Raw genomic sequence first — 24514 nt, 5'->3', positions numbered from 1 at the left:
CTCATTGTCGAGATACAGAAAAAAAGAGAGTTAACAACTGCAGATCTGTCAACATTTACTGAACGAGTGTAGGCAGAGTTTTTGTTTTTAGAGTTATGATACACGGGGAGCAGTGTCTGCATGTGGATAATAACCCAGGAGGGAGGACTGGGGTGTCAGGGAGAGATGCAGAGTAGGCTGGGGCACTTGAGATGAACTGGACACTCCATCAAGCTGGGGAGCCTGAATCTGTGATCACAAAGAAGCACTAGAGTAGGATTTATGGGCAAATGTTCTTTCAGGGCTGCAGATATTCCCCACCAAAGCTTCCACGTCCTATTAACTGCCTACTGTCCAAATAGAAGAAGAATCTATCTGAAGCCGTCATCTGTGAACCTAATGTATTCTTCCTAAAACTTCTGTTCTTTTTCCAGTGATGTGGTGGTGGCCATCTTTTTTCCCCCCCGTCTGAAATACTTCCTACTCAACAGAAAGATATAAGGTTCCAATTTATGCCTTGAATGAAAACTAAAAGGGCTTCAAAGAAGCCGAATGGATGTCCTGTTGGAATCCCATTGTTAGGTGGTTTGGTGTCTCTTCTGCGCCTTCCTGCCAAAACGATTCCATTTCTAAAATCGAGCACATTCCATTCTTTATGACAAACTTATCAAAAATAAAATGACCTCCAGCTGTCAAAACAGCTTGAAGAAAAAGTCAGTGATGGTTATTATAAATAACAGAGAACTTACAGCCATCTATGTAATGATTTTACCCACGTGAAAAGTACTGGTAAGTAAATAGTTTTTAATCAGCATGAAGGACTCCAAAGGAGTAATCTGCTAAATTCATTAGGGACAGAAGGCCAATACCAGTGTGGATCTGGGAGCTGGACTGCCCATCCTCAAACTGACCTTTAGCAGACCAGTCCTTGTAACAAGTATTTGCAGGCCCAAACTAAAAACTGTCTCTTAATACGAGCGGTACTCAGGATTTTTCACTGCTCAAAGGGAGCCTTTCACATATCATTGTGATTTTATAGGTTTGATGACAAGCTAACTCTTTGCCATTTGGAAATAGCTTTCAACCATGCCATAAAAAAAGAGAGCAAAGCTAAGGGAAACTCAGGTTATTGGTCCCAGTGGACTTACAATAACTGTGATAGAGCAGCAAAGAAGATGGAAGTGGAGGATTCTAATGGATCGGCGATATCTGTGCAAGTCAGACAAATAATGCATGGCGCCTCACAGAAGAGATTGCTTCCTTTATTTGTAGGCCAATTCTCTTTATTTGTGTAATGTAGTTTGAAGCAACTTTAAAAGCTTTTGATTCGTAGCAAATAACAGCTCACTCAGAAACCAGATAATTGAGGCTTAATGACTAAATGGATATAGAAAGAGTATTTCTCCACTGTCCTCACAGGCAGCCCTACAGTGCAGAAGCACCCCATTTGTCCCCTGACCCAGCCCGGAGTTGTCCGTTTTGACACTTCGAGCCTCCTTGGTTACCTGGTACAAGATCCATCCTGTAAAAGGACTCACACAGCCTGGGTGATGGAAACTGCTAGAGGTTTTGTTTCTCTGTTTTAAAGACAATAAAGAGGGGCGCCTGGGTGGCTCAGTCAGTTGAGCGGCTGCCTTTGGCTCAGGTCGTGATCCCGGAGTCCTGGGATCGAGCCCCACATCGGGCTCCCTGCTCAGCGGGGAGCCTGCTTCTCCCTCTCCCTCTGTCTGCCTCTCTGCCTACTTGTGCTCTCTCTCTGTGTCAAATAAATAAAATCTTAAAAAAAAAAAAAGACAATAAAGAATGGCCCGGAGAGCGCGCATTGTGGGCATGCAGCACCCCCCCCCGGGGGCCACCATTCAGAGACTGCTAGCTTTTGAAATGGTCTGCTCACATCAGTCCACTGGCTAAGGTCTTCTGATGGCTCACTCTCCCTGTATTCAACTCCCAGCTATGGCCACTAAGGCCGTCCATGGTGGGGCTCCTGCCCACTGCTGTGTCTGGAACGCTTCACCTGAGCCCCCCACCCCCGTAAGCATTGCTTTTTCAGGACACCTCGAGGGCACAGCCGGGAGGCTCTCTGCACTGCTGCTCCTTCTCACAAGCGACGTGAGTCCTCAGTATCCCTCTGCACCTTGGCACCATCAGCACGTTGCTGGCATGCATGTGTTTAGCGCCTCCCCCTAGCATAAGGCATCTGGGGCAGGGGCTGGGTGTTTCTGGTCTTGGTAACCTCAGTGCACCGTGCAAATCGGACACGCAAAAATGTTTTTAATTGGAACAAAATTTAGAAATTGTACATCACTCCATTGTAAAAAACTCTCCAAGTGTCACTCCTGGCAGTGCAGGAAACTAATTTCTGTCTCACAGATGACTCGGCAGGAAGTTCAGTGGGCACCTCAGACAACATGTAAGTCTCCACGTTCACGGCCACAGCAGCTTGCCATCTTTGCTCTTTCCAGGTATAGCCTTCTAGGTCCCAGGAGGCACCTGACACTCCTTCCTCACATTCCATCCCTTGTTGGCTCCTGTGACTTCTACTGGTCTCCCAGCACACACACATTCCTCTCCACGTCCCTTGTCCTTTCCCCGTCACCGGCCCATGACATTCACTCAGACCTTGGCACAGGCCCCTCAAAGGCTCTTGGCCTCAGTCTCTCCTTCAGGAGATCACGACCAGGGTGGTTCTCTGCCCACAAAATCTCAAAAGCCCTAGTACACCTCAGTATGTCATTCAAAGCCATCATCTTGAACCAATCTTCCCAAGTGGCCTTTGCTTTCTTTGAAGTTCTATTGCATTTATCATTTACATCTTTCGTTCGGCAAGCAAACGCACAAGCTATTTGTTGCGATTTTGAAAATGTTGACGCCTTATTAATCCAAATATTCTCCAACCCCCTTAGGGTGACATCACATTTTATGCTTTGTTATGTGTGTCAGGGCTTAACACACCTGGCACGATGAAAACACACTGATTGATCCACGAAAAGAAAACATCAAGACATTTACAATCTAAGTTATTCTTGAGTAAAGACCTCATAAGCTTTAATATTCAGAACACTAGCACTCTCCCTTGCCATTTATCATCAACCATGCTCTGAGGGCTGGTATGGAGAGTAATGAGCTCATCTGTATAAAGCACTGGGAACAGTGTCTGACCTGTGGTTAAAATACTGTTGTGTGGAGGAGGAGAAGGAGGGATGGAAGATGCAGCACACAGGAGGAGGACTGGATACATCCATGCAAAATGTGGATAAGCAGTTTCCACACAAATGGCCAGACTGCCAAGCCGTACCATTTGGTGGGATACTTGGTCTGCGAGTCCGTATGTAAGCACAGTAATAAAAATATATTTGGGGGGCACCTGGGTGGCTCAGTAGGTTAAGCGTCTGCCTTCAGCTCAGCTCATGATCCCAGGGTCCTGGGATCGAGCCTCACATCGGGCTCCCTGCTCTGCGGGAAGCCTGCGTCTCCCTCTCCCACTCTCCCTGCTTGTGTTCCCTCTCTCATTGTCAAATAAATAAAATCTTAAAAAAAAAAAAAAAAAAAGATGGCCAGAGCCTGGGCACAGACTTGGACATAAGGAAACAATGACTCAAGAGATGCAGGCTCTCCTGCCTGGGGATCCTAGTTGGTTTGACCCTCAGGTAGCAAAGGCAAGTTATCCTGCTACAAGAAAGAGACTGTACAGGACCCCACCACCACATGTACATAGAGCTGCAAGATATTAATAAGCCCATCTATCAAGAACGCTTAGGGGCACCTGGGTGGCTCAGCCGTTAAGTGTCTGCCTTCGGCTCAGGTCATGATCCCAGGGTCCTGGGATCGAGTCCCACATCGGGCTCCCTGCTCCGCGGGAAGCCTGCTTCTCCCTCTCCCGCTCCCCCTGCTTGTGCTCCCTCTCTCACTGTCTCTCTCTCTCCGTCAAATAAATAAATAAAATATTTAAAATATATATATATATATTTGGACCTGGTTTATAGTCAGTAACGGGCTCAAGAAGAAAGGCTAGGGCACTGATTGGGAAAGGCTGGGGTTATGAGCAGATACGGCTGGTGGGCACTAAAGCCACTGCTATGAACTTCCCAGAAGACTGCTTTTCCCAACTGGAACTTCACTTTGGGATCATACGAAGGGTGAGTTCACACCGGCAGAGAGTTCTGTGGAATTGGCAGGCTACCAACACACACAGGCGGCTCAAAATGTATGTTCTACACTGGGCTTCCAAGGGTGGAAAGGTCAAGAGAACTGAAGACATGGTCCTTACCAGGAGGGTCTGGATGAACAGGAGATGCTGGGCAAGGCGGCGTGGGAAAGACACAGACACCCCACCTCTTAGCTGGGTGGAGCTGGCGGCACAAGGTCAAGGGCACACTCAAGTGAGAGATGGACTGGTTGGACGTGAGCAGGTGTCGCAGGGGACCGTCTCCCCAACGCCAGTCCTGGGGAGAAGGTCTGGAGTTTGGGGAAGTCTGTATTCAGAGGAGAAACACAGATAAATTTGGGAATGGGATGATGGATTTTGGAAAGTGTAAGGAAGATAGTTTTATGGGTCCTACAGTCTCTAGAGCTGATTCTTGGGGTTGGAATGAGTCTCCAACAGAAGAATGATGTCCATGATTGATGCAGCAACTTCTGTTGCCAGCCCTAGGTCTCCTCGTTGGCAGACTGTGGTGCCTTTATTACTAATACTTAATGCAGTCACCCCAGCAAATTCTTACAAGGGGTTGGCAATATGTCTATGAATTTTCTTTACGGGTCGTCCAGGGACTTATAAATAAATACCTCCATTTGATCACTTAATCTAACATAAGTTATATCCCCAATACCTAAGAGCTTTACATTTGTTCCCTGATTAAATTAGATCTGTGATACTCACTGGTATAAAATATTTTGAATTTTCAGTGATACCTAGTAAAGACTAAAGGACAACCAATTCTTTCAAAAGTGATATACAGCAGATATTTTATGGAGACACATAATATGTCAATTATGTATTTTAACATTTAAAAATCTGATATCCATGGGTGGATACATGAATGAACACATATATTTAGGCCTGTAAACTGCCCTGAATTCAGATATTATCAATTATATTTTCCTCAAAAATTATAATTGTAGGTTTAAAGTGTGATATTTTCCGATAAATCTAGCTTCTCTTTCTATTCATCCATTCCCACCACGCCCTCAAACTGACTCTGAGGACTGCTGGGCCCTTTAGTTGGGAAAACCGGTATTCTCGTTTGTATTAATTTTATTTCTCTCACATAAATTACTGAGCTGCTTCTGATTATATGCATATTACTAAAGACTGGGATATCCAAGTATACAACAAAGAGGCACAGAATTAAAGAGAAGCTCCAGGAGTACCAGATAATTCTATGGGTGTCTTTCAGAAGTTCTGGACTGGGGAATGCTTCCATTATCAATGTTATGCTCTAAATCCAAACCAAACACAGGGAGAAAACAAGTAGGCTGTAGATGGAAGTGGAGGAGAAACGGGCCAATACTTCACCAATCCCTAGAGAAAACAAAAGATCAATATACCGATTGTAGGGCTGGATGCCTAAGCACTGTAAGCACCCTCTTCTCGGTTTGTAGAAAAGTAAGAAAGAACCAACACATGGGGATTGATAACCATAGGTGAAAACTTAAACTCAATGACAGAGATATCTGAAAATGTTATTTCTCAGCCTATTACCCCAGCCAAGGCCAATTTCATTTAAAGTAATTTTATATTTATGCTAAAAATAAATCAGCATCAAACTAGGGGCGAAAAAAGATCCTGTAAGCAAATGGACTTGGACCTAGGCAACCTTCTGCAATAGAGAACAAATGTCATTTTCATGAGTCACAGAGCTTCCCCTGGCTCGTCAATCTGATAAACGGTTTCTGGAACTCGAGAGTGCTGCTGGTCACCTTCCTTTCCCCTAAAACATGTCACACCGGAAGACAGGGACGACTTCTCTCCTGCTGGACAGACACACGTGTAGCTGGCCTCTGGACACTGGGGAGGAAGATGTGGTCACAAAGCAACCAGGCAGCCTGCTGCAGGGACGTCGGGGGGAGGGGCCAAGTGGATGCCTGAGCCAGAGGAAGGCATGTTGGGGAGAAAGCAGGAAATTCTGATGCAGAGATGAGGAAGAGCAGCGGGCAGGGGTCCCAAGCTGGGTGGGCAGAGGAAACCAAGCAGATCCCCAGGAACGGAGTGAAAGGACATGGTATGAAGAAACAGAGCCCAGCTGCAGAGGGAGAGCCATGAACAGGGCGGAAGGCTGGTTCATTTCAGGTGGTTGGGGTAACCAGGGCCAAGGAGCAGGGGAGACAGAAAGGCTATTCGCAGGACTCAAAAGAAATCAGCTTAGAATTCTTTGTTTACTTGGGAGGATTGGGGTGGGAAGGCAGGGAAAGCAAGAGAGGGAGGGCAAGGAGTAAAAAGGAGGGGGTGATTTTGTAGTTTCTGAGGGTCTGAGGGATGCTCCATGGCCAAGGGAGTTCCGCATGATCTCATGGGACAGTGAGCCCTTTACTACGTGACTGCTTATCCACTGCATTTAAAGTACACCCCCGGTGGGGGGAGCCGCCTGGGTGGCTCAGTCGGTTAAGTGGCTGTCTTCAGCTCAGGTCATGATCCCAGGGTCCTGGGATCGAGCCCCACGTCGGGCTCCCTGCTCAGCGGAGAGCCTGCTTCTCCCTCTCCCTCTGCCTGCCGCTCTGCCTACTTGTGCTCTCTCTCTCTCTTTCTGTCAAATAAATAAATAAAATCTTAAAGTGCAGCCCAGAGAGTGAATGTTTAATTTTTTCACTACGTAACTGGCCATAAATCTTTGGAAAATGTGGGGAGTGATGCATTTGATTTGAACCTACAAGGTCTGAATTAATTCACCTTCATGCTTAACCGAGTGAAGCAAGTTTATAACCACATGTCCCTAAGTGGGGCCGGCACACAGAGGAGAGAACATATCCCCACGGAGCCTGAGAATAACGTCGCTGACCTGAATCAGATCCAGTAGAAACTAAACATTCAGGACATACTTTTACAAAGTGAGCTTAACCAAAACATGAGAAAGAACAAACCGGCCATGACTTAGCGGGGTGGGGCCACAGTCTACTTTTTCACTCCCCCCACCCCCTGCCCCCCAGTCCACTAAGTCTCCACCCAGCATGAGTTGTGGATGACATCACTCACTTCCCAACTACACTCCAGCAGTTTCCTGCTTTCCAGAGCCCGGCCAAGCAATGCAGTCAGCGGCTGACCAGGTCAGACCTGGGCAGAGATGGAGCCGGGTCAGGTCAGAGTGGAAATGAAGGCCACACCAGTGCTCGTTCGTTTGTTCGCTCCATAAACTGCTTGCTTTACCACTGATCTTTCGGCCCCTCTTCCTTGGATAGACCCGCACACCATGATGGGTCCAGGCCAGGCCAATCATGGCAGGAGCAAAAAACACACCAACACTGCTCTGCTCCAGGAAGAGTGCAGGGACCAAAGTGAAGGGCGTGGGAAGGGAGGAGGGAGCTTTGACCCGCTGCATTGTCTAGTCCCCAGCCAAGATGTCTTTCTCTGCTTGTCAGTCTGTGAGGCGAAAGCACTCAGTCTATTTCTGTACGGTTTCAAGGGGCAGCTCTGCCTCCCAGAAATGCTCTACCTGGCAGTGATCCCCATATCAGCAGCCTAGGACAACATAATCCCTTAGGTGTGAACCAGGAGGCTGCTTAACCCCAAGATTCTAGCCCATATTCTTGTCCCTGAGAGTCGTCATGTCCTCATTTTATGCCCCATGTTTGTCAATAAAGAAGATTTCAGATTCAAGAGGGCCTCACTACATGAGGACTTCTTTCTAAGTTCTTTGGGAGGCTCGGTGCGTGTTTGAAAGAGAATAGTCAGATACACTGAACACTAACATCAAATGGACCTTTGGTGGAATTCACAGGTAGCTGGACACCTCTCCATGCAGCTGTGAGCTCCATGCAGAGCTGTGTGAGAGCGCCTGAGAAGGGAGGACATACTCATCTGCTCTCTACCCCATGACGGTGGCCAAGAAGAGCCCCTGGACAAGTGAGCAGAGAAAACACAGTCTTGTGCTTCCATAGCAGATCTGGGGCCAGCAGACATTAGACAGAACCAGACGAACCACACTCAGGGGTGCATTTCTTATGGGAACATCCTAAGTCCTCTGTGCTTCCTTCAGTGTCTCAACTTTACAGGTGTTTAAACCCTGCAGGGCAGCTGCGATGGGCAAGGTGATGCAACCTGCCAGATTCCACCTGCTGCACATGTGTCCTGACTCCCTGGCAACCGACTGGCCTTATATAAACATTGTTTCCAAGTGCTTTTAGTTAATCACCTGCCTATTTAGTGTATTTTCTTTTCTTTTAAGATTTTATTTATTTATTTGAGGCAGAGAGAGAGAGCATGAACAGGGGGAGGGGCAGAGGGAGAGGGAGAAGCAGGCTCCCTGTTGAGCAGGGAGCACGACTCGGGGCTCGATCCCAGGACCCTGAGATCATGACTTGAGCTGAAGGCAGACGCTTAACCGACTGAGCCACCCAGGTGCCACTATTTATTGTATTTTCATGTTATAAAAGGGCCACATGCTCCATGCAGATATTGAAGTAAGCAGAAAAGTAAAGAAAAAAAGCTATTTATAATATAGCAGCCCAGTGTTACCATTTTGGTGTCTTTCATAGTCTTTCTCTATGTGGGGTGTAATTTACTTCTCAATTCTATCATGGCACATACTTCACTTACAGGCTAATATTTTTATGTCGTGAAATTTACGCCACATGATTAAAGAGCCCTTGTAAATTATAGAAACTTAAAGACAATATCAAAACAATGTGACCAGAAGACAAAGACCACCTAGTAGATTTCTTTTGGCCCAAGACTGTTTTGGAGAAATTTTATAAGCTATTCGGTTTATTGAACACCATAAACCATGAGCTTTGAAAGAATTTTGGAAACATAACGTAACAGGGTAATCTGTAGAATACAGGGTAGGAAAATCTTGAAAACAATTTGCTCTTTTCTTCCCACATCAAAGATCTGTATTTGTTAAACTGTTTCTTACAGGGAGATTCATTAAGTAGTGAGGAGCTGAGCAAGAATCTTGTACTATTTTGGAGCTTTCAATAATATGCCAGAAATAATACGTAAGTATGTCACTAAAGAGAAACAAGAATACATACGGTGCTTAGTAGGAATGAAGACTTATTTTACAAAGGAAAAATTAGCTACAGCCAGATGGGAAACTCTGTGAATGCACGTTAGAGTGGTAATAAAGGCCTCAGATGTCCATAAGCTGCGTAATCCTTGTATTGGGTGTTTCTATACAAACGGCTTGGGGAAAAGTGAAATGTACTGGTGAAGGGTCTACGGCAGTTAATGGTATTTACTACCATTATTTTTGTATTGTGTAATAAGTAAATAGAACATGATGAAAAAATTAAATGGCAAAAAACATCGGCCTATAAGTAAAGACAGTGGGGGAGGGGAGGTTAGGCAGTAAATATTTACAAAGCTAAATCTGGAGGGGAAAACTGAACTCCCCAGCATTTTACCGCGTGATTGCTCAAAGTCAGCAGGGCTGGAGATGTTTATTGTTTTGAGGACAGACTTGCTTTATTGACATTCTCCCCTTTTAGACCTACTACGTAGTCAGAGGGTGCTTCTCCTTTGTTCTCAAGTCCACAGCTTTCTGTACTTGTTATGTTTTCTTTTACTAGGGTACATCATAAGACCCATTAGGGAAGGACTTGATCTTGTTCACCTCCACGTGGTTGTATGAGAGACTGAGAGAATGAATGAACACTGCAGAAAAAATGAGAAGCTTTCTGATTTTTGAGGTCTGAGTTTGGGCTTTCCTTCCGGAGTGGATAGACGGATATGTGTTTCACAAGTACTCAAATAAGCACGTTTTGTGATTAAGAGTAAGAGTGACTCACGATGCTAGAATTTTCCCACCTGCAGGAACCAGCCCCTCCGGTGTCCCCATTCCCCTTTCTCTCGGTCATCTCGGCAGGAAATTACTACACCGTGTCTCCTGCAAGGGTGATGAATGTTGGAAGCATTTCAGCAGACTGGGGCAGGGGCCAAAATGGGATCAAGTAAAAGTAAATACCAGCCCTTATTAGGCGATCCTGGCCTCCCAGCGGTGCGTTTGCCCTGATCCACGCGCAACTTCCTGCCGGCATGGAAAGCGGACCTCTAAGGCCACCGCCTCCATGTGACCGTGACCGTTCCCTGACTTCCAGGAACTTCTTTAGTCAGACACCACTTCCTTCCTGGTTCCTCAGGCTGGATTGTTTCACTGATGCTCCCCGCCTTGCCCTGAGGTGGGGGCGCCACACGGTGGCAGAAGGCTCTCCTCAGGACACCCAGTGAGCCCACGGCCACCCCCCCGGGGTCGAATCCACACAGTCGTTGTCCTATGAGTGGAGCAGCGGCGGTTCTAGAATTCTGATGTCAGAACTGCTCTCACACGTGGTGGTGGCGGGACGGGCAAGGATGCATAGCATACATTTGCTTATTAGTGACCACAGGATTTTAGATTATATGATGATTTTTATTTAATGACTATCAAATGCTCAGAACTATTAAGGCTATCAATTATTGGTTCCTAATTTTTATACCAAACCACTGTCTTTCTAATTCAGTTCTATCTACCTCTATTAGCTGTAAGCTGCTAGAACTGAAAGCTTCTTTATTTGGGGGATTACCCAGAGCGCTGAACACAGTGCCTTATGCACACTGGCTGAATGAATGAATGAATGAATGAACGAATTTGTTGGGTGAGATACTGCGGGGTTTTAATCTGGGCAAGACAGGATAGATTCTGAAGGAGGCTGACTTTCTCCTCAGTTCTGCCCCCCCGCCCCCCGCTCCGCAGCACAGCCCCTCGTCTCTCGGTCTTCCAGTCTCTCTGGGCTGCTCTCCCAGGCTGTGCTCTTATTCCTAAGCAAAGGCCTTCACTGACCAACGCTCAGGAGACTTTTAGCACTGAGGAGCTGCCATCATTGAGGCCATTCTAGGGAGCATAAAAAGCAAACTCTTCTCACTATCCATTTTTGTTAATTGAGGTATAGTTAAGTTATACTCAATAAAATTCATCTTTTTTATTGTGTAGGTCTATGAGTTCTGACAAAGGTATATAGTCATGGAACTATCACCACAATCAAAATAATCAAAATACAGAGTATTTCCATCACCCCAGAAAGTTCCCTTGTGCCCCTCTGCAATCACGCCCCTCCTCCCTTCTGGAAAGGTCATTCGGCACCCATAAAATTTCAACCCTTCTCCCTGTACCAACACTGTTGCTACCCTCCCGCGGACTCCTGTGGGATTCCCTGGTCTCCTCACACCCCCCAGACCTTCAACGGGTCCCCCCAGACTCCTCGCAGGGCTCTGTAAATGTAGACATTTCTAGAGTATGGTCCTTCACCCTCTTCTCACTTCTGTCATGCTTATCCTTGCTTCTCCCCTGTTCAACATCTGCTTTCATCTATATTCTTAAAACTCTCAAGGCCTTCCTTTCTATTCCTTCCCTCTGAGTGCTGTGTCTGTATTTCTAATAGATCCACAGACCACTTTATATATCCTGTTAACCCTCGCAGTCCTCCACATCTAAGCCAGACTCATTTCTGGCTCTGCCCATCTGCCTCCCACCGTGTTCCTTCCAGGACTGACGGCACCACCATCCCAGTCAAGCTGCAAGTGGCCCACCCCATGACCCCATGTGTAGGTGGCTACCCTTAAATATGTCTCAAAGTCGCCTCTCTCTCCACGTTAGCTTCAGTGATTGCAGTGTTGACCTTGATGAACTCTGGCCTCAACTGATATTTCCCTGGCTCTGGCCCTTGGCCCTCTGAACATTCTCCATTGGCTGTCAGAGCTCTTTTTCTAAAATAAAAATCAGATCACCTTCTTCTTCTTCTTATAAAAAATACAAAAACCCAAAACAAACGCAGAAACCATCCTGAAGTGACTCCCCAGTGTGCACAGGAGAAAAACCCAAGTTCCCGTTGATGTAATCAAGCTTTGTAATAGCTTGGCCCCGTCTTGCTATCCCAATGCCATTTCTCAGCCTCCCCATCCCGTCCAACCCCAGCCACACTGGACTTCTCTGGGCCTGTCATGTACATTGTGCCCTTGAGTTGAAATTCACTGTTTCCCCGGGTCGGAGGTTGCGGCTTTTGTGAAGTACTCGTGACTCTCTTCTTCCACGTACCCTCCTCTCTCACCCACCTCAGTCGGAAGCTGCTCTTGCTACCCCTGGCTGAGGGCATTCAGAATGCCAATTCCACGCTTTCTAGGTGCTCTTGTGCTCCTGACACCCCTACTGGTAACTCTACGCCTCAGATGCAATAAAGAATTCAAGAGATGCCTACTGAAAACATTTTGCCCAACATCAGATGAAATGTATAAACATCAAGGCAAAAATCTTGCATTTTTTATGTACTTTTGCCTATCCACTGCTTATTTACAGCACAACAGAGCCATATGGGCTTATTAAAAAAATTGTTATAATGTTTCCTGCTTGGACTTGGATCAATCTGTAACAACAACAATAAGGATAATGGCGACTTAGACTTTTTTTGTTCTAAATCTAATCCAGGAGCACTCCAAGCATGAGAAGTCGGATTTTGGCCACTGATGGTTACCAACGGAAGGTCTATCACTGTGTTGGCTATAAAGAAGCCCTGGTCTCCTTACACCCCCCAGACCTTCAACGGGTCCCCCCAGACTCCTTGCAGGGCTCTGTAAATGTAGACATTTCTAGAGTATGGTCCTTCACCCTCTTCTCACTTCTGTCATGTTTATCCTTGCTTCTCCCCTGTTCAACATCTGCTTTCATCTATATTCTTAACATAGCATGAGCCTGGCATGAGCAGGCACCTCCATTTATCTGAATAGAGTAAAATCTTATCATTTTGAATACAATAATGTGAAAAAGGTCCAGAGACACTATGCTAAGCCATTCCACTGTTTAAACATCAGACCGAACTGTACCAAGTTACTCTCTTCCGAGTTCTGTGAGTGGAATCAGTTTTATGACTCAAGAGATCCTGAACACCTGATCTTAAAGAAAAGAAAAAGAAAAATCCAAACCATGACGGCAGAGGAGTTTTACATGGTGGAAGAGAATGTTTAGAAAAATAGCAAGTCCTATTATTTCCTAACACCTGGCTTGCAAAGTGTAGGCAGAACATAAGGATTGAAGGCATCAGGACACACAGCCTGGGGGAGGCTTCTGGAGAATGCTACTCACCGTTCCAACCAAAGGGTAGATGAACCCAGCACCTATGCTGGCCCGAACATCACTAATGGGCAAAATGAAATCTCTGGGTACACCTTTCTTGTCAGGTTCGTGAGATAGAGAAAGGTGGGTCTTTGCCATGCAGATGGGCAGATTTCCAAAACCCTGTAAGAAAGGAAAGGAAAGGTGTTCACTGAGTACAAATTAGGCTCCTGTGTGTGTTCAACTTGACTACACACCATCCCCGAGGCTCAGATCAGGCACACGGCAGGTGCCGGTTCACTGGGCAAGAAGATGGGATGAACCCTCATTTCCAAGTGACCGTCACGTGGTTGAGGGTGTCTATTATTATTATTATTTTTTTTAAAGATTTTATTTATTTATTTGAGAGAGAGAGAATGAGAGACAGAGAGCATGAGAGGGAGGAGGGTCAGAGGGAGAAGCAGACTCCCTGCCGAGCAGGAAGCCTGATGCGGGACTCGATCCCGGGACTCCAGGATCATGACCTGAGCCGAAGGCAGCCGCTTAACCAACTGAGCCACCCAGGTGCCCGAGGGTGTCTATTATTTATCTCGGAGAAATCTCCTTAAGGAAGGCGCCATGACGTGTGTGTTTGGGAGAAAGTGTGGCTATTTTCAGGCAAAGTAGAAGCAATAGCAGCTGTTGAAACTATTTCCAAGGATATTAATATCTGGGGCTCAGAAAGGTAATCTGGAGAAAGGCTCTGTAATGAGGCTCTCAGTCCTGTTGTTCCTTCATTCTTGGAGGCTGTCAGGAAGCAAAGGGTCCCTTTGTGTTGGTTTATGAATCATGGCTATTTGATCTGCGATTACATTATATGAACTAAGATGAGGTCACTTTTTAAGCCTCTTATTTTTAAGGACCAAAGGCAATGCCTGACCCAGAGTTCCAAAGGTGAAAGGGCAGGAAGTCACATGTGGGTCTCACAAAAAGGACAGTGTCCTCGCAGCCTGGTTCCGATTAAAGGGTACATAGTGTCCCTTTAGAGACTTTGCTAATTAATGGCAACCACATACTGAACACATAACTTTTACGGAATATTCCCTCAGTAGACAGGGATAAAAGGAATGCAGTCTTCAGAGGTAACGCATGCAGACTTTCTTATGATTCAATTTAAAAGTATTTGGACGATTTTAGGGTATTTTCATTTGTGGGGTGGGGCCTTTCTTTTTTGAAATGCTGGAATACTCTCATACAATGATCAGAATTCTGCTGGGGGACAATCACAATTGTTCTGGTAGGAATTTTGGGTCTTAGAGATCATTCAACTAGTGAAATAATTTGAACTGATGTAGGTTTCCAATTTAACATTTTGCCAGTACAGATATATATATTTTTTTAAAGATTTTTTATTTATTTATCTGAGAGAGAATGGGAGACAGAGAGCATGAGAGGGGGAGGATCAGAGGGAGAAGCAGACTCCCTGCCAAGCAGGGAGCCCGATGCGGGACTGGATCCCGGGACTCCAGGATCATGACCTGAGCCGAAGGCAGTTGCTTAACCAACTGAGCCACCCAGGCGCCCCGCCAGTACAGATATTTTAAAAAAAGAAAAAAACCAATATGGTATATACTAGCACCACATTAGTTCATATAAAAAAGAAGTTTTTTAGACTGAAAAAAAGGGAAGGAACTAATGTTAGAATAAATAATAGTCCTTAAATATTATTAAAAACTTGTGAAAAAAAAAGACTCATGACAATGACCTCACTTTACTCATTTCATTATATACTAGTGAAATTTCACTGCAGATCCATGCCGGTGTGTAGAATAATTCTGGGGAATTATTTATTTTTTAAAGATTTATTTATTTATTTGAGAGAGAGAGAGAGAGCATGCAAGGAAGCAGCAGTGGGAGAAAGAGAGAATTTCAAGCAGACTCCCCACTGAACGTGGAGCCTGATGCAGCACTCGACCCCAGGACCCTGAGATCATGACCTGAGCTAAAATCAAGAGTTGGACGCTTAACCGACTGAGCCATCCAGGTGCCCCAAGGGAATTATTTATTTTTTAAAAGCACAAGCCGAGGTCATACTTGGAAAATTCTACGAACAAACAAGTTGCTGACTATCTTACCAAACCTGGGAGAATACTCTGGTCAGCACTGGTATATTCAGCATAATGTCAAATACGATTTACAAATAGGATTTAGGAGTTGGGAATTGAAAAAAGGAGATCCGTGATGCTCATGATGAAGCTCTTGGAAGTGCTTTGATTTCTATCATATCATAGCAAACCGGAGGGGGCATCCGGGGCTTAGGGTCATTTTGGTCGGGGTGGCTGAATGAGCTGCAGTGGATGGAATCCATGAAACATGATCATTTTTAGGACCAGACTCAGGCGGCTGAGTCCCCACCACCTTCACAGCCACTTGCTGATTTGCCTTTGTCACTCTCTAGAGGTAGACGGTGACAGGACCTTCAACTTGGGTGGAAAATCTCAGCACCAAGCCAGTGAACCACTTGCGTAAAAAAGGAACACCAAACACCCCCATATTTAAAAGCTGCATGACGACTTGCCTTACCTAGCACCGTGTAACATTTTTAAGATAGGAAGAGCCCTGCAATGAAGAGGGGGTGCGACACATCATCCAGCTCTGACACACAGCCACACATCCAAGAAGTTTCAGTGTTTCTGGCTGAGCAGGAGGGACTAACCACCTCTTATCACAGATATGACACCACCCATATCAGCCACCTGATAACCACGAAAGTCAATGATGTATCTATCAGAGGGTATACACCCTCGCCCGACTGTTCTGTTTATAGTCAACAAACAACCCACGGATATTAATTCAATTTTTGTAGACCACGTAGATTAAATCATGTTCGGCTGGTGAGACTTATAACAGTCCTTACGTCAAGGTGAGTATTTTAAGAGCCTAAGGCGGATTTTTTTCCCCTTAAAAGTGTAACTTTTACCTGTTGCGTGTAACGATCTATTTTGGATTGTGCCTCAGGAGACAGTTCGATATCTTTGGCTCCATACACAGCCTGCGCAATGGTTCTTATCTTTTCTACAATTGGAAGCTGGAGAAACACAAATGACAATGAAATCGTTAATGTTAATCCGGTTAAAGAACTGAAGGAAAGCTGAGTGAGCTTTTCTGCAGTCGCCTAAAATTTCCTACCAGATTTCCCCCTCAAGAGCCGTGGCATTTGAAGCAAATACTCTTTCCTCTATCACCCTTAGAGTATGAAGAAGCATCAATAAGCTTTAGATTTTGAGCCAACCAAGGCTGCTTATCTAGTTAATCATTTTTATCCATTGCATTGTTTTAAAAAAATGTACCTTATACTACGGTCTTATAAGTCAGAACAGGAGTCTCCTGAACAAATACTTAATGCTGGTGTTTAAGTGCCTCTGAACTCAGGTTATATGACAGAGAACACAGCAATATTAAAAACAAGTACGTTTTTTTGTGAGTAGGAATGGGCTGATACATATTTTTAAATATTTTATTTGTTTATTTATTTATTTATTTATTTATTTATTGCAAGAGCACGAGCGGGGGTGGGGAGGGGCAGCGGGAGAGGGAGGAGAGGGACTCTCAAACAGACTTGAGAGGAGCAGACGTGGAGCACAATGCGGGGCTTAATCTCATGACCCTGAGATCATGACCTGAGCTGAAATCAAGAGTCAGATGCTTAACTGACTGAGCCACCCAGGCACCCCAGAATGGGCTGATATTTTAAATGCTGATGTGATCACTTAATTGGGAAATAAGAGGTTGAAACTAGTGTCAGTTTAGCAAATTATGGGAAATCATGGAGGCTGGGAAAGAATCCAAGAAGGCTAGGTATGGGCAAATGAGTGTGTGGGGTGCAGAGAAACAACCTTCCATAATGCTGGATGGGAAGCTCGGATGCCGATGGCTGGTAAAATACTGAAAGTGATCTGGAGAAAAAACAATGGTTCATTAGGAAAGGAATATGCTATAGATAAAGTGACCCTTATTTACGCCAATCATTTGACAAAATCATTCATAATTTTACTGTGCAGAGAACATACACAGGCGTCATGCAGTTAGTGGATTTACTGTCTGGTGAATAGCTATTGGGCCAAGTGCCCACTGGTGGAATGAATGTCAACCAAGGGGCAGAAGTCTTTCATGGCCTGTTCCAAAACTTTGCTCGGCAATGGCAAATGGTACATTTGTATGAATTACTGTTGATACACACAGGAAGGAGAGTTATCCAACAGGAGAAAATAAAAGCTAGCTCTATCCCCTCAATCTGATAGAACCCCAAACTGCTTTAAAATGTGTTTTTCACTATTCTAGCATTTATTACTATAGAGTTATTCTGTAGTCTGGAACTGAAATATTGGACGTTTCAACAAATAATAAATGAAGGTGCAAGTCATTATACCCTTTCACTGAAGGAAATAAAAGATGGTCTGAATCAATGGAGAGGAATACTTTGTTCATTGGTGAGAAGACTTAATACTATAAAGATGTCAGTTCTCTTAAACATAACCTATTAGCTCAATGCAATTCCAATAAAAATCCCAAGAGCACTCTGGGATGCTTGGCCAACCAATTCTTAAATTCACAACAAAGAGTAAGAGCATAGTTAGGTAAGATAACTTCAAAGATAAATAAAAAAAGAAGAAAGATAGGGGACTGGCCTTTCCAGGTATCAATCATACTACAAAACTATGGTAATTAATTCCATATGGTATTGGCACACGACTAGACAAATCAATCAATGGAAGATAAGAAAGAACCCAGAAGGATACCACAGCAGGTGTGGGATAGTATATAGTAGAAATGACACAAAACAGGGAAAGGGCTGACTATCCAACTGACTTTTGGCTGGAGAGAAATAAAATTAAGATTCCTACCTCACAACTGGTACCCAAATAAACCCAATACAGAACAAAGGCAAAACTTTTGAAATTAAAAAACTAAATAATGGGAACAAAACATTGGGAACTCTCTTTACGGTCATGAGGTAGGGAAGGATTTCTTAAACAAGAACAGGATACACCCTAAAAGAAATGATTTATAGATATGACATCAAAATTTAAAATTTCTTGTATTAAAAAAAAGACCATAAATAAGGGTAGGGGTTAAGGAACAGTCTGGGAGAAGGTAGATACATGCAAATATTTAAAAGTCAAAAGATTAAAAAGAAGAAGAAGGTAGTGGGAGGGGAAGAATGAAGCGGGGGAAATCGGAGGGGTAGACGAACCATGAGAGACGATGGACTCTGAAAAACAAACAGGGTTCTGGAGGGGAGGGGGGTGGGAGGATGGGTTAGCCTGGTGGTGGGTATTGAGGAGGGCACATTCTGCATGGAGCACTGGGTGTTATGCACAAACAATGAATCATGGAACACTTCATCTAAAACTAATGATGTAATGTATGGGGATTAACATAAGAATAAAAAAAAAGATTAGCTACTGGAATGAATTAAAAAAAACCTCCTACAAATGAAGAAAAAGACAAACAAATATTTAATTCTGGGCATAAGGAGTGACTAATAACCATATGAAAAAATGCCCAATCTCATTAATAATCAATGAAAGGCAAACTAAAGTGATGAAAATCCAATTCACACTCATTAGATTAGCAAGAACAAAAAGCATGAGAATATCAAGTAGAGGTGAGGATGTGGGGGCAATAATCCTTCTAAGTACTCCTGCCTTGGTTGAGATGCTCATGGTCTAGCCCATCATGAAGCTTCCTAACTGGTCTCTTCCCTTTCTTTTTTTTTTTTTTAAAGATTTTATTTATTTATTTGAGAGAGAGAATGAGATAGAGAGAGCATGAGAGGGGAGAGGGTCAGAGGGAGAAGCAGACTCCCCGCTGAGCAGGGAGCCCAAGGTGCGACTCGATCCCGGGACTCCAGGATCATGACCTGAGCCGAAGGCAGTCGCTCAACCAACTGAGCCACCCAGGCGCCCCGTCTCTTCCCTTTCAATACACCGTCCACTCTACCACAGTCTAACCTCCCTAGAAGGTAACTAACTAAGAAAAACTAAAAAATCTTCAGCTTGCCATGGCCTACTGAAGAACACAATCTGGTTGTGACATTTAAGGATCTGCACAATATGTGCTCTGAAGCATACCTAGGATAGGTCTGCATCTCTTAACTTTTCCCCATGTCTTCTTGCTTCTGGGCCCTTACACATAAAGCCTCTTTGTAATCCTGCAAGCTCAGTCTGGGCTAAGACTGCCTGAGCTCTGTAAGGTCCATATCCAAGGTCAGCTTCTCCAGGAAGCCTTTACTGAGCCTCCCAAAGCACATGTAGGCCTTCTCTTCTCGTCTGTCCAGATGGCCCTGGAATGCTCTTAACATATATGGGTGCTACACAGGACCAGGGGTTCAATAGGGCCTGGCAGTGAGGGGCTGCTGGCGAAGTTCAGGCTATTTTAGGGTGCACTGATGGACATCAGATGGTAATGGTCCCAGGATCAAACTATGACACTGAAATCTACTAGATGGCAAAGGGGCCTTTTGTAAACCACGTCACGGAAGAAATCAGCAAATAATCTGCACCTCTAGTAGGAACAACTCCAGAAAGAAATGATCATTATTTTCCAGGAAGGCAGAATGTGTTGTATGGGCAGAAATGAGAGTGAAGTCATTCTCAGCCCAATGTTTAAGGAAAAGCTGTAATAACCAGAGCTGCCTCCCTAAACAGTGACCTGTCCACTCCAGGAGAGATCAGTATAAGGAATGTTGTAGAAAGAGTTACTGCATGAGTGCAAAGTTGAGGATGGGCTACAGAGAGAGCCTTAGAGTGATTTCTACTGTGAATGACACCACATTCATATTAGGTGGGAAGAACGCCCAGCCCATAAACTCTTGGAGGTCAAGGACCAGCTAGAGGTGGGATGTAATACAGCCGCCTGGAGAATGAGTATCACCCGTTGACCACACAAGGATTCCATGTGGTCCAACGTTTGTAAGGATTACAAGAAAGTTCAGGTACTGATGTGCGGAAGACAGCAACGAGAAGGGACTTTTTACTGAACCTCCGATCTCACTCATTAGCATAACATATTGATGGGCACTGAAGTGCTTGCTTTCGACCCTGCGCTTAAGCTAATATGATCTCCTCTGCTGGTCAATAAATGCTTTGCAAGTAGCAAACCTTTTTAAGAAACAGAAGTTAAGAGGATGCTGGAAAATATTTCTAGCATCACACAGAGCAAGCACAATGACCATGCTTGGTCGGGGGGAGTCCGATCTCAGGGTACTGTGTTCCCCAAGTAGTGTAAGAGCGGGTCCTGGGCCACAGGCAGTGTCCCCATGGGCACAACAGCACCGCTGGGTGGCCTCTCCGGGGCGAGGGGCCTAAGAAAGAACACGGCCCCTTTTTAGGTTCCCGCCTCCCTCCGATGGGCAGGTAGGACCTGTGTACTGTTCTGCTACCACCATTGAAGCAACGTGGAGAAGGGGAGCTGTGCACGTCACTCCGCACCAACCCTAAGCGCTATCATTATGGAGCAAGGGCCACAGGGTTGACAAAGAGAATTACGTTTGCTCCGGAAGTAAAACAAAATGACAACAAAACAGATAGTACTACTTATAACATACTTAAGGAACACAGTGCACTGTTTACTGAGCTCTAGGTTATGATTTGAAATTAAAAGGTCAGCCAATTTTTTTAAGAATATTTATTTGAGAGAGAGAGAGAGAGAGCGCGCGCACAAGCTGGTAGAGCAGCAGGCAGAGGGAGAGGGAGAAGCAGACTCCCCGCTGGGCAGGGAGCCCAACGAGAGGCTTGATCCCAGGACCCCGGGACCATGACCTGAGCCGAAGGCAGATGCTTAACCAACTGAGCCACCCAGGTGCCCGAAAAGGTCAGCAATTTCTATTAAGATAATAATTAAAGAGCTCACATGTGAACAGGGTAATAGTAGAAGGATGATTAGTGAAGAATTAGTGTGAGTGGGTATTTAGCTGATGCATTACAGGTTTTTAAACAGGAATATATGTCATTTCAAGAAATAGATGTATATTTAATTTTCAGTGAGAGTAAAATATACATAATAGGAAGTTAACTATCTTAACCATTTTGTTTTTTTAATTTATTTTTTAAGGAAGATTTTATTTATTTATTTGAGAGAGAGAGCACGAGCAGGGTGAAGGGCAGAGGGAGAAGCAGAAATGGAAACACTCTAGAACAGAGGTGTCCAATGGCAACTTTCTGTGATGGTGGGAATGTTCTATATACATGCTTCCCAGTCTAGTAGCTGCCAGCCCCACATGGCTACTAAGCAGGGAGCCCGACGCCCGAAATCATGACCGGAGCCCTAACACAGACACTTAACTCACTGAGCCACCCAGGCGCCCCCATCTTAAGCATTCTGAAGTACATAGTTCCATATTAAGTACATTCATGTTGTAAAACCAATCTCCAGAACTATTTTCATTTTCCAAAACTAAAACCGTGGCTCCATTAAACACTAACTCCCTGCCCTCAGCTCCTGGCAACTGCTCTTGTACCTTCCGTCTCTGAATTTTGGCTATGCCACCGACCTCGTGCAAGTGGAATCAGACAACACTTGTCCTTTTACACTTGGGTTATTTCAATTAGCATGAACCTCAAGGTTCATTCATGCTGTAGCCTGTGTCTGAATTTCCTTCCTATTCCATTGTATGCATCCACCACATTTTTTCTTACCCATTCATCCACCATTGGGCACTTGTGTTGCTTCTACATTTTCACGGTTGGGAATGATGCTGTGATGAGCACAGCTGGACAAATACCTCCTTGACACCCAGCTTTCAATTCTTTTGGGCATTCAGAGATACATATTGTTGGTCTACGACTAAACCGCCTTCCTTTCTAATGTTTACTTGAAAGTATTTTGCGAATTTCAAGCAGGTGCCAGACTGACTTTGTGAGTTGTGTAATTACGGTTTTTTAAATTCCTATAGGAAAATTGCTACCACCCAAACATGACAGATGACCCAAACACAACGTGTAGAAAAGCAGGAAAGGGCCAGCTGCATGAGTCCTAGTTGGGTGCTTTATTTCCCCTCCTTACCCTCAGATGCCAGACCTCTATGCTTCCCAACAAGTACTGATACCTGCCCCCGGCAAGTCCACATTTTTGATGCCCTGCCCCCAGTCTTGCTATGCCTGGAGAAGGTGAGGGTGCTCCCCTGAGAGCTCTGACACGTGCAATGCTGTCCAACGTGAGCCGAAGAGAATGCACCCCCTCCCCCCCACCTCACCCCACCCGTCCCCTGCCTGGCGTGTGTCCTGCAGCCCCACGCTGAATGAATCGAGTGATCAGCAGATGGAGCTATGTATCCCAAGACCAGAATCCTTCCAGGACCCTACTACAATTCTTCTTTTTCACTCACATGTACAAGTGAATAAATAAAATAAAAAGATGATCTCGGTTCATATATCTTTTGGGTTTAATATGAAAACAAAAAACCATGCTGATAAGGTAGTTCCCATTGCATACAACCTATTTATATTATGTCCGTAGGCAAGGGACTTCCTGTTGTACCTCTGCTCACTTTGGGGGAGAAGTGCAACCGTTAAAGGAAAAAGAAAAAAAAAGAGCCAAGCTCATTCCAATGATCTTGATCTTAACTTGATATTCATTTACACTGCTTTGTTCTAAATGGCAATTTTTAGAAAACAAATAAAATGGTAAAATAAATTATGAATGTTTATGCATTAATCACTCCTGGCTTTCCCCGACTCTATAAATATTTACTAATTTCTTTGTGCACCACATCGTTTACCCTCCTCTCCCTAAGGTCTAGGAGAGTGGCTTGCACGCAGTAGGCGTTCCACAAACATCTGCTGAATGAATAAATTACCACCGAGGGCAAGTATTTTCAAGATGTCATGATAAGCAAAGGACTTTGGGCACCTCTTGAACAAAGCACTTCTGATGGGGTGGGGACAGTGACACATCACACAAACGTGACAGAAGAGAGTGTGTGATAAAGGCTCTGCATAAGCATTACTACTAAAGACGGAAGAAGACAGAAAATTTCAGGGCAGAGGGGAAGGCACAGGAATCAGCAAAAGTGGGTGACATGTATAAAGGAAGTCGAGTCACGCTTGAAGGACGGGAAAGGTTTTAATTAAGCAAGGAAAGGAAAGGTGATTCTACACAAAGGGAAAGGCACGTGTCAAGGTGTGAATGGCAACACAAAGTGTCTTCTGGAAATAGGACTGTTCTACGTGTATTATGCACAATTGCTTAACATGTTAATAAGCCCCTTCACAAAGTCTGGTGTTGATGCTAGTATCTTTGATCATTTTTGAACTAATGTCATGTTAAATCTTCATCTTCACCAAGATCATAACTCTGAACATATTCTACATTTATTCCCTCCCAGACCTCTTAAATGCATATTTAAGTAATGGAAGCACTCTAGAACAGAGGTGTCCAATGGCAACTTTCTGTGATGGTGGGAATGTTCTCTCTCTCTTTTTTAAATTTTTATTTATTTGAGAGAGAGAGAGAATGAGCAGGGGGAGCAGCAGAGGGAGAGGGAGAAGCAGGCTCCCTGCTCAGCAAGGAGCCTGATGCGGGATTTGATCCCAAGACCCTGGGATCATGACCGGAGTTGAAGGCAGACGCTTAACCGACCAAGCCACCCAGGCGCCCCTATTAAATTATTTAAGACCTGTTTTGTAGTGAAATAAAATTGGTCTACAAATTCCAGAAAAGCAATTACTTAAATTTTTAAAGTATTTTTTCATAAGAAGAAAATGCACAAGAAGAAAGTGAAACAGGATAAAACTAAAATAGAACAAAATTTAAAAGAAGAGTTAAAAAGCTTCTAGAATCAAAGAAAATGAAGTGTGAAGGTATTACAACATAGTTGCATCTCATTTTACTGGGAGGTCAAGTTCTAAAGTCACCAGCCCTGAGGGTCTCTTAGGAGACCCATGAAAACACTAAGCAATAATACTCTACTATCAATAACCCAGAATTTCTCAAGCCCACAACTGTTGAAGTACTGGAACACATTCTGCAGCCACACTGGAAGTTCTATTGTTTTATCAAGGCCATAGACTGAAATTCATACAAGTTAAGCGATCCTGGGGATTAAGGAGTGCATTTGTTGCAATGAGCACCGGGTGTTGGATGGAAGTGTTGAATCACTGAATACATCTGAAACTAATCTTACACTGTCTGTTAACTAACTGGAATTTAAATAAAAATTTAAAAATTAAGTTAAGCAATCCTATGCTGTGATACCAGCAAAATGTATTCCAATGCCCATAAAATGTTTAAAGAGAAGGATCAATTAATAAACTTGTTAG

The 24514-nt window shown here is 44.4% G+C and overlaps 1 protein-coding gene across 3 annotated transcripts in view; it reads right to left on the bottom strand.

The window, feature by feature from the left end:
- MTHFD1L (methylenetetrahydrofolate dehydrogenase (NADP+ dependent) 1 like) overlaps positions 1-24514 on the bottom strand; it is a 185731-nt gene that overhangs the window by 34918 nt on the left and 126299 nt on the right. For 2 of the 3 annotated variants that reach the window (XM_034991005.1, XM_034991007.1), the window contains 2 exons: positions 16174-16281; positions 13245-13397 (listed from right to left, as the gene is read on the bottom strand). In XM_034991005.1, coding sequence (XP_034846896.1) covers positions 13245-13397; positions 16174-16281 — 261 coding nt within the window. Of the gene's footprint in view, positions 1-9978; positions 11004-13244; positions 13398-16173; positions 16282-24514 lie in introns of those variants that run through there. The other variant, XM_034991006.1, reaches the window with a different exon arrangement.

This window comes from Mirounga leonina, unplaced genomic scaffold (assembly GCF_011800145.1).
Source record: "Mirounga leonina isolate KUSES-001 unplaced genomic scaffold, KU_Mleo_1.0 Mir_53, whole genome shotgun sequence".
NCBI classification, from domain to species: domain Eukaryota; kingdom Metazoa; phylum Chordata; class Mammalia; order Carnivora; family Phocidae; genus Mirounga; species Mirounga leonina.
Note: the sequence above shows the minus strand (reverse complement) of the source record. Positions and strands in the feature narration are given on the sequence as shown.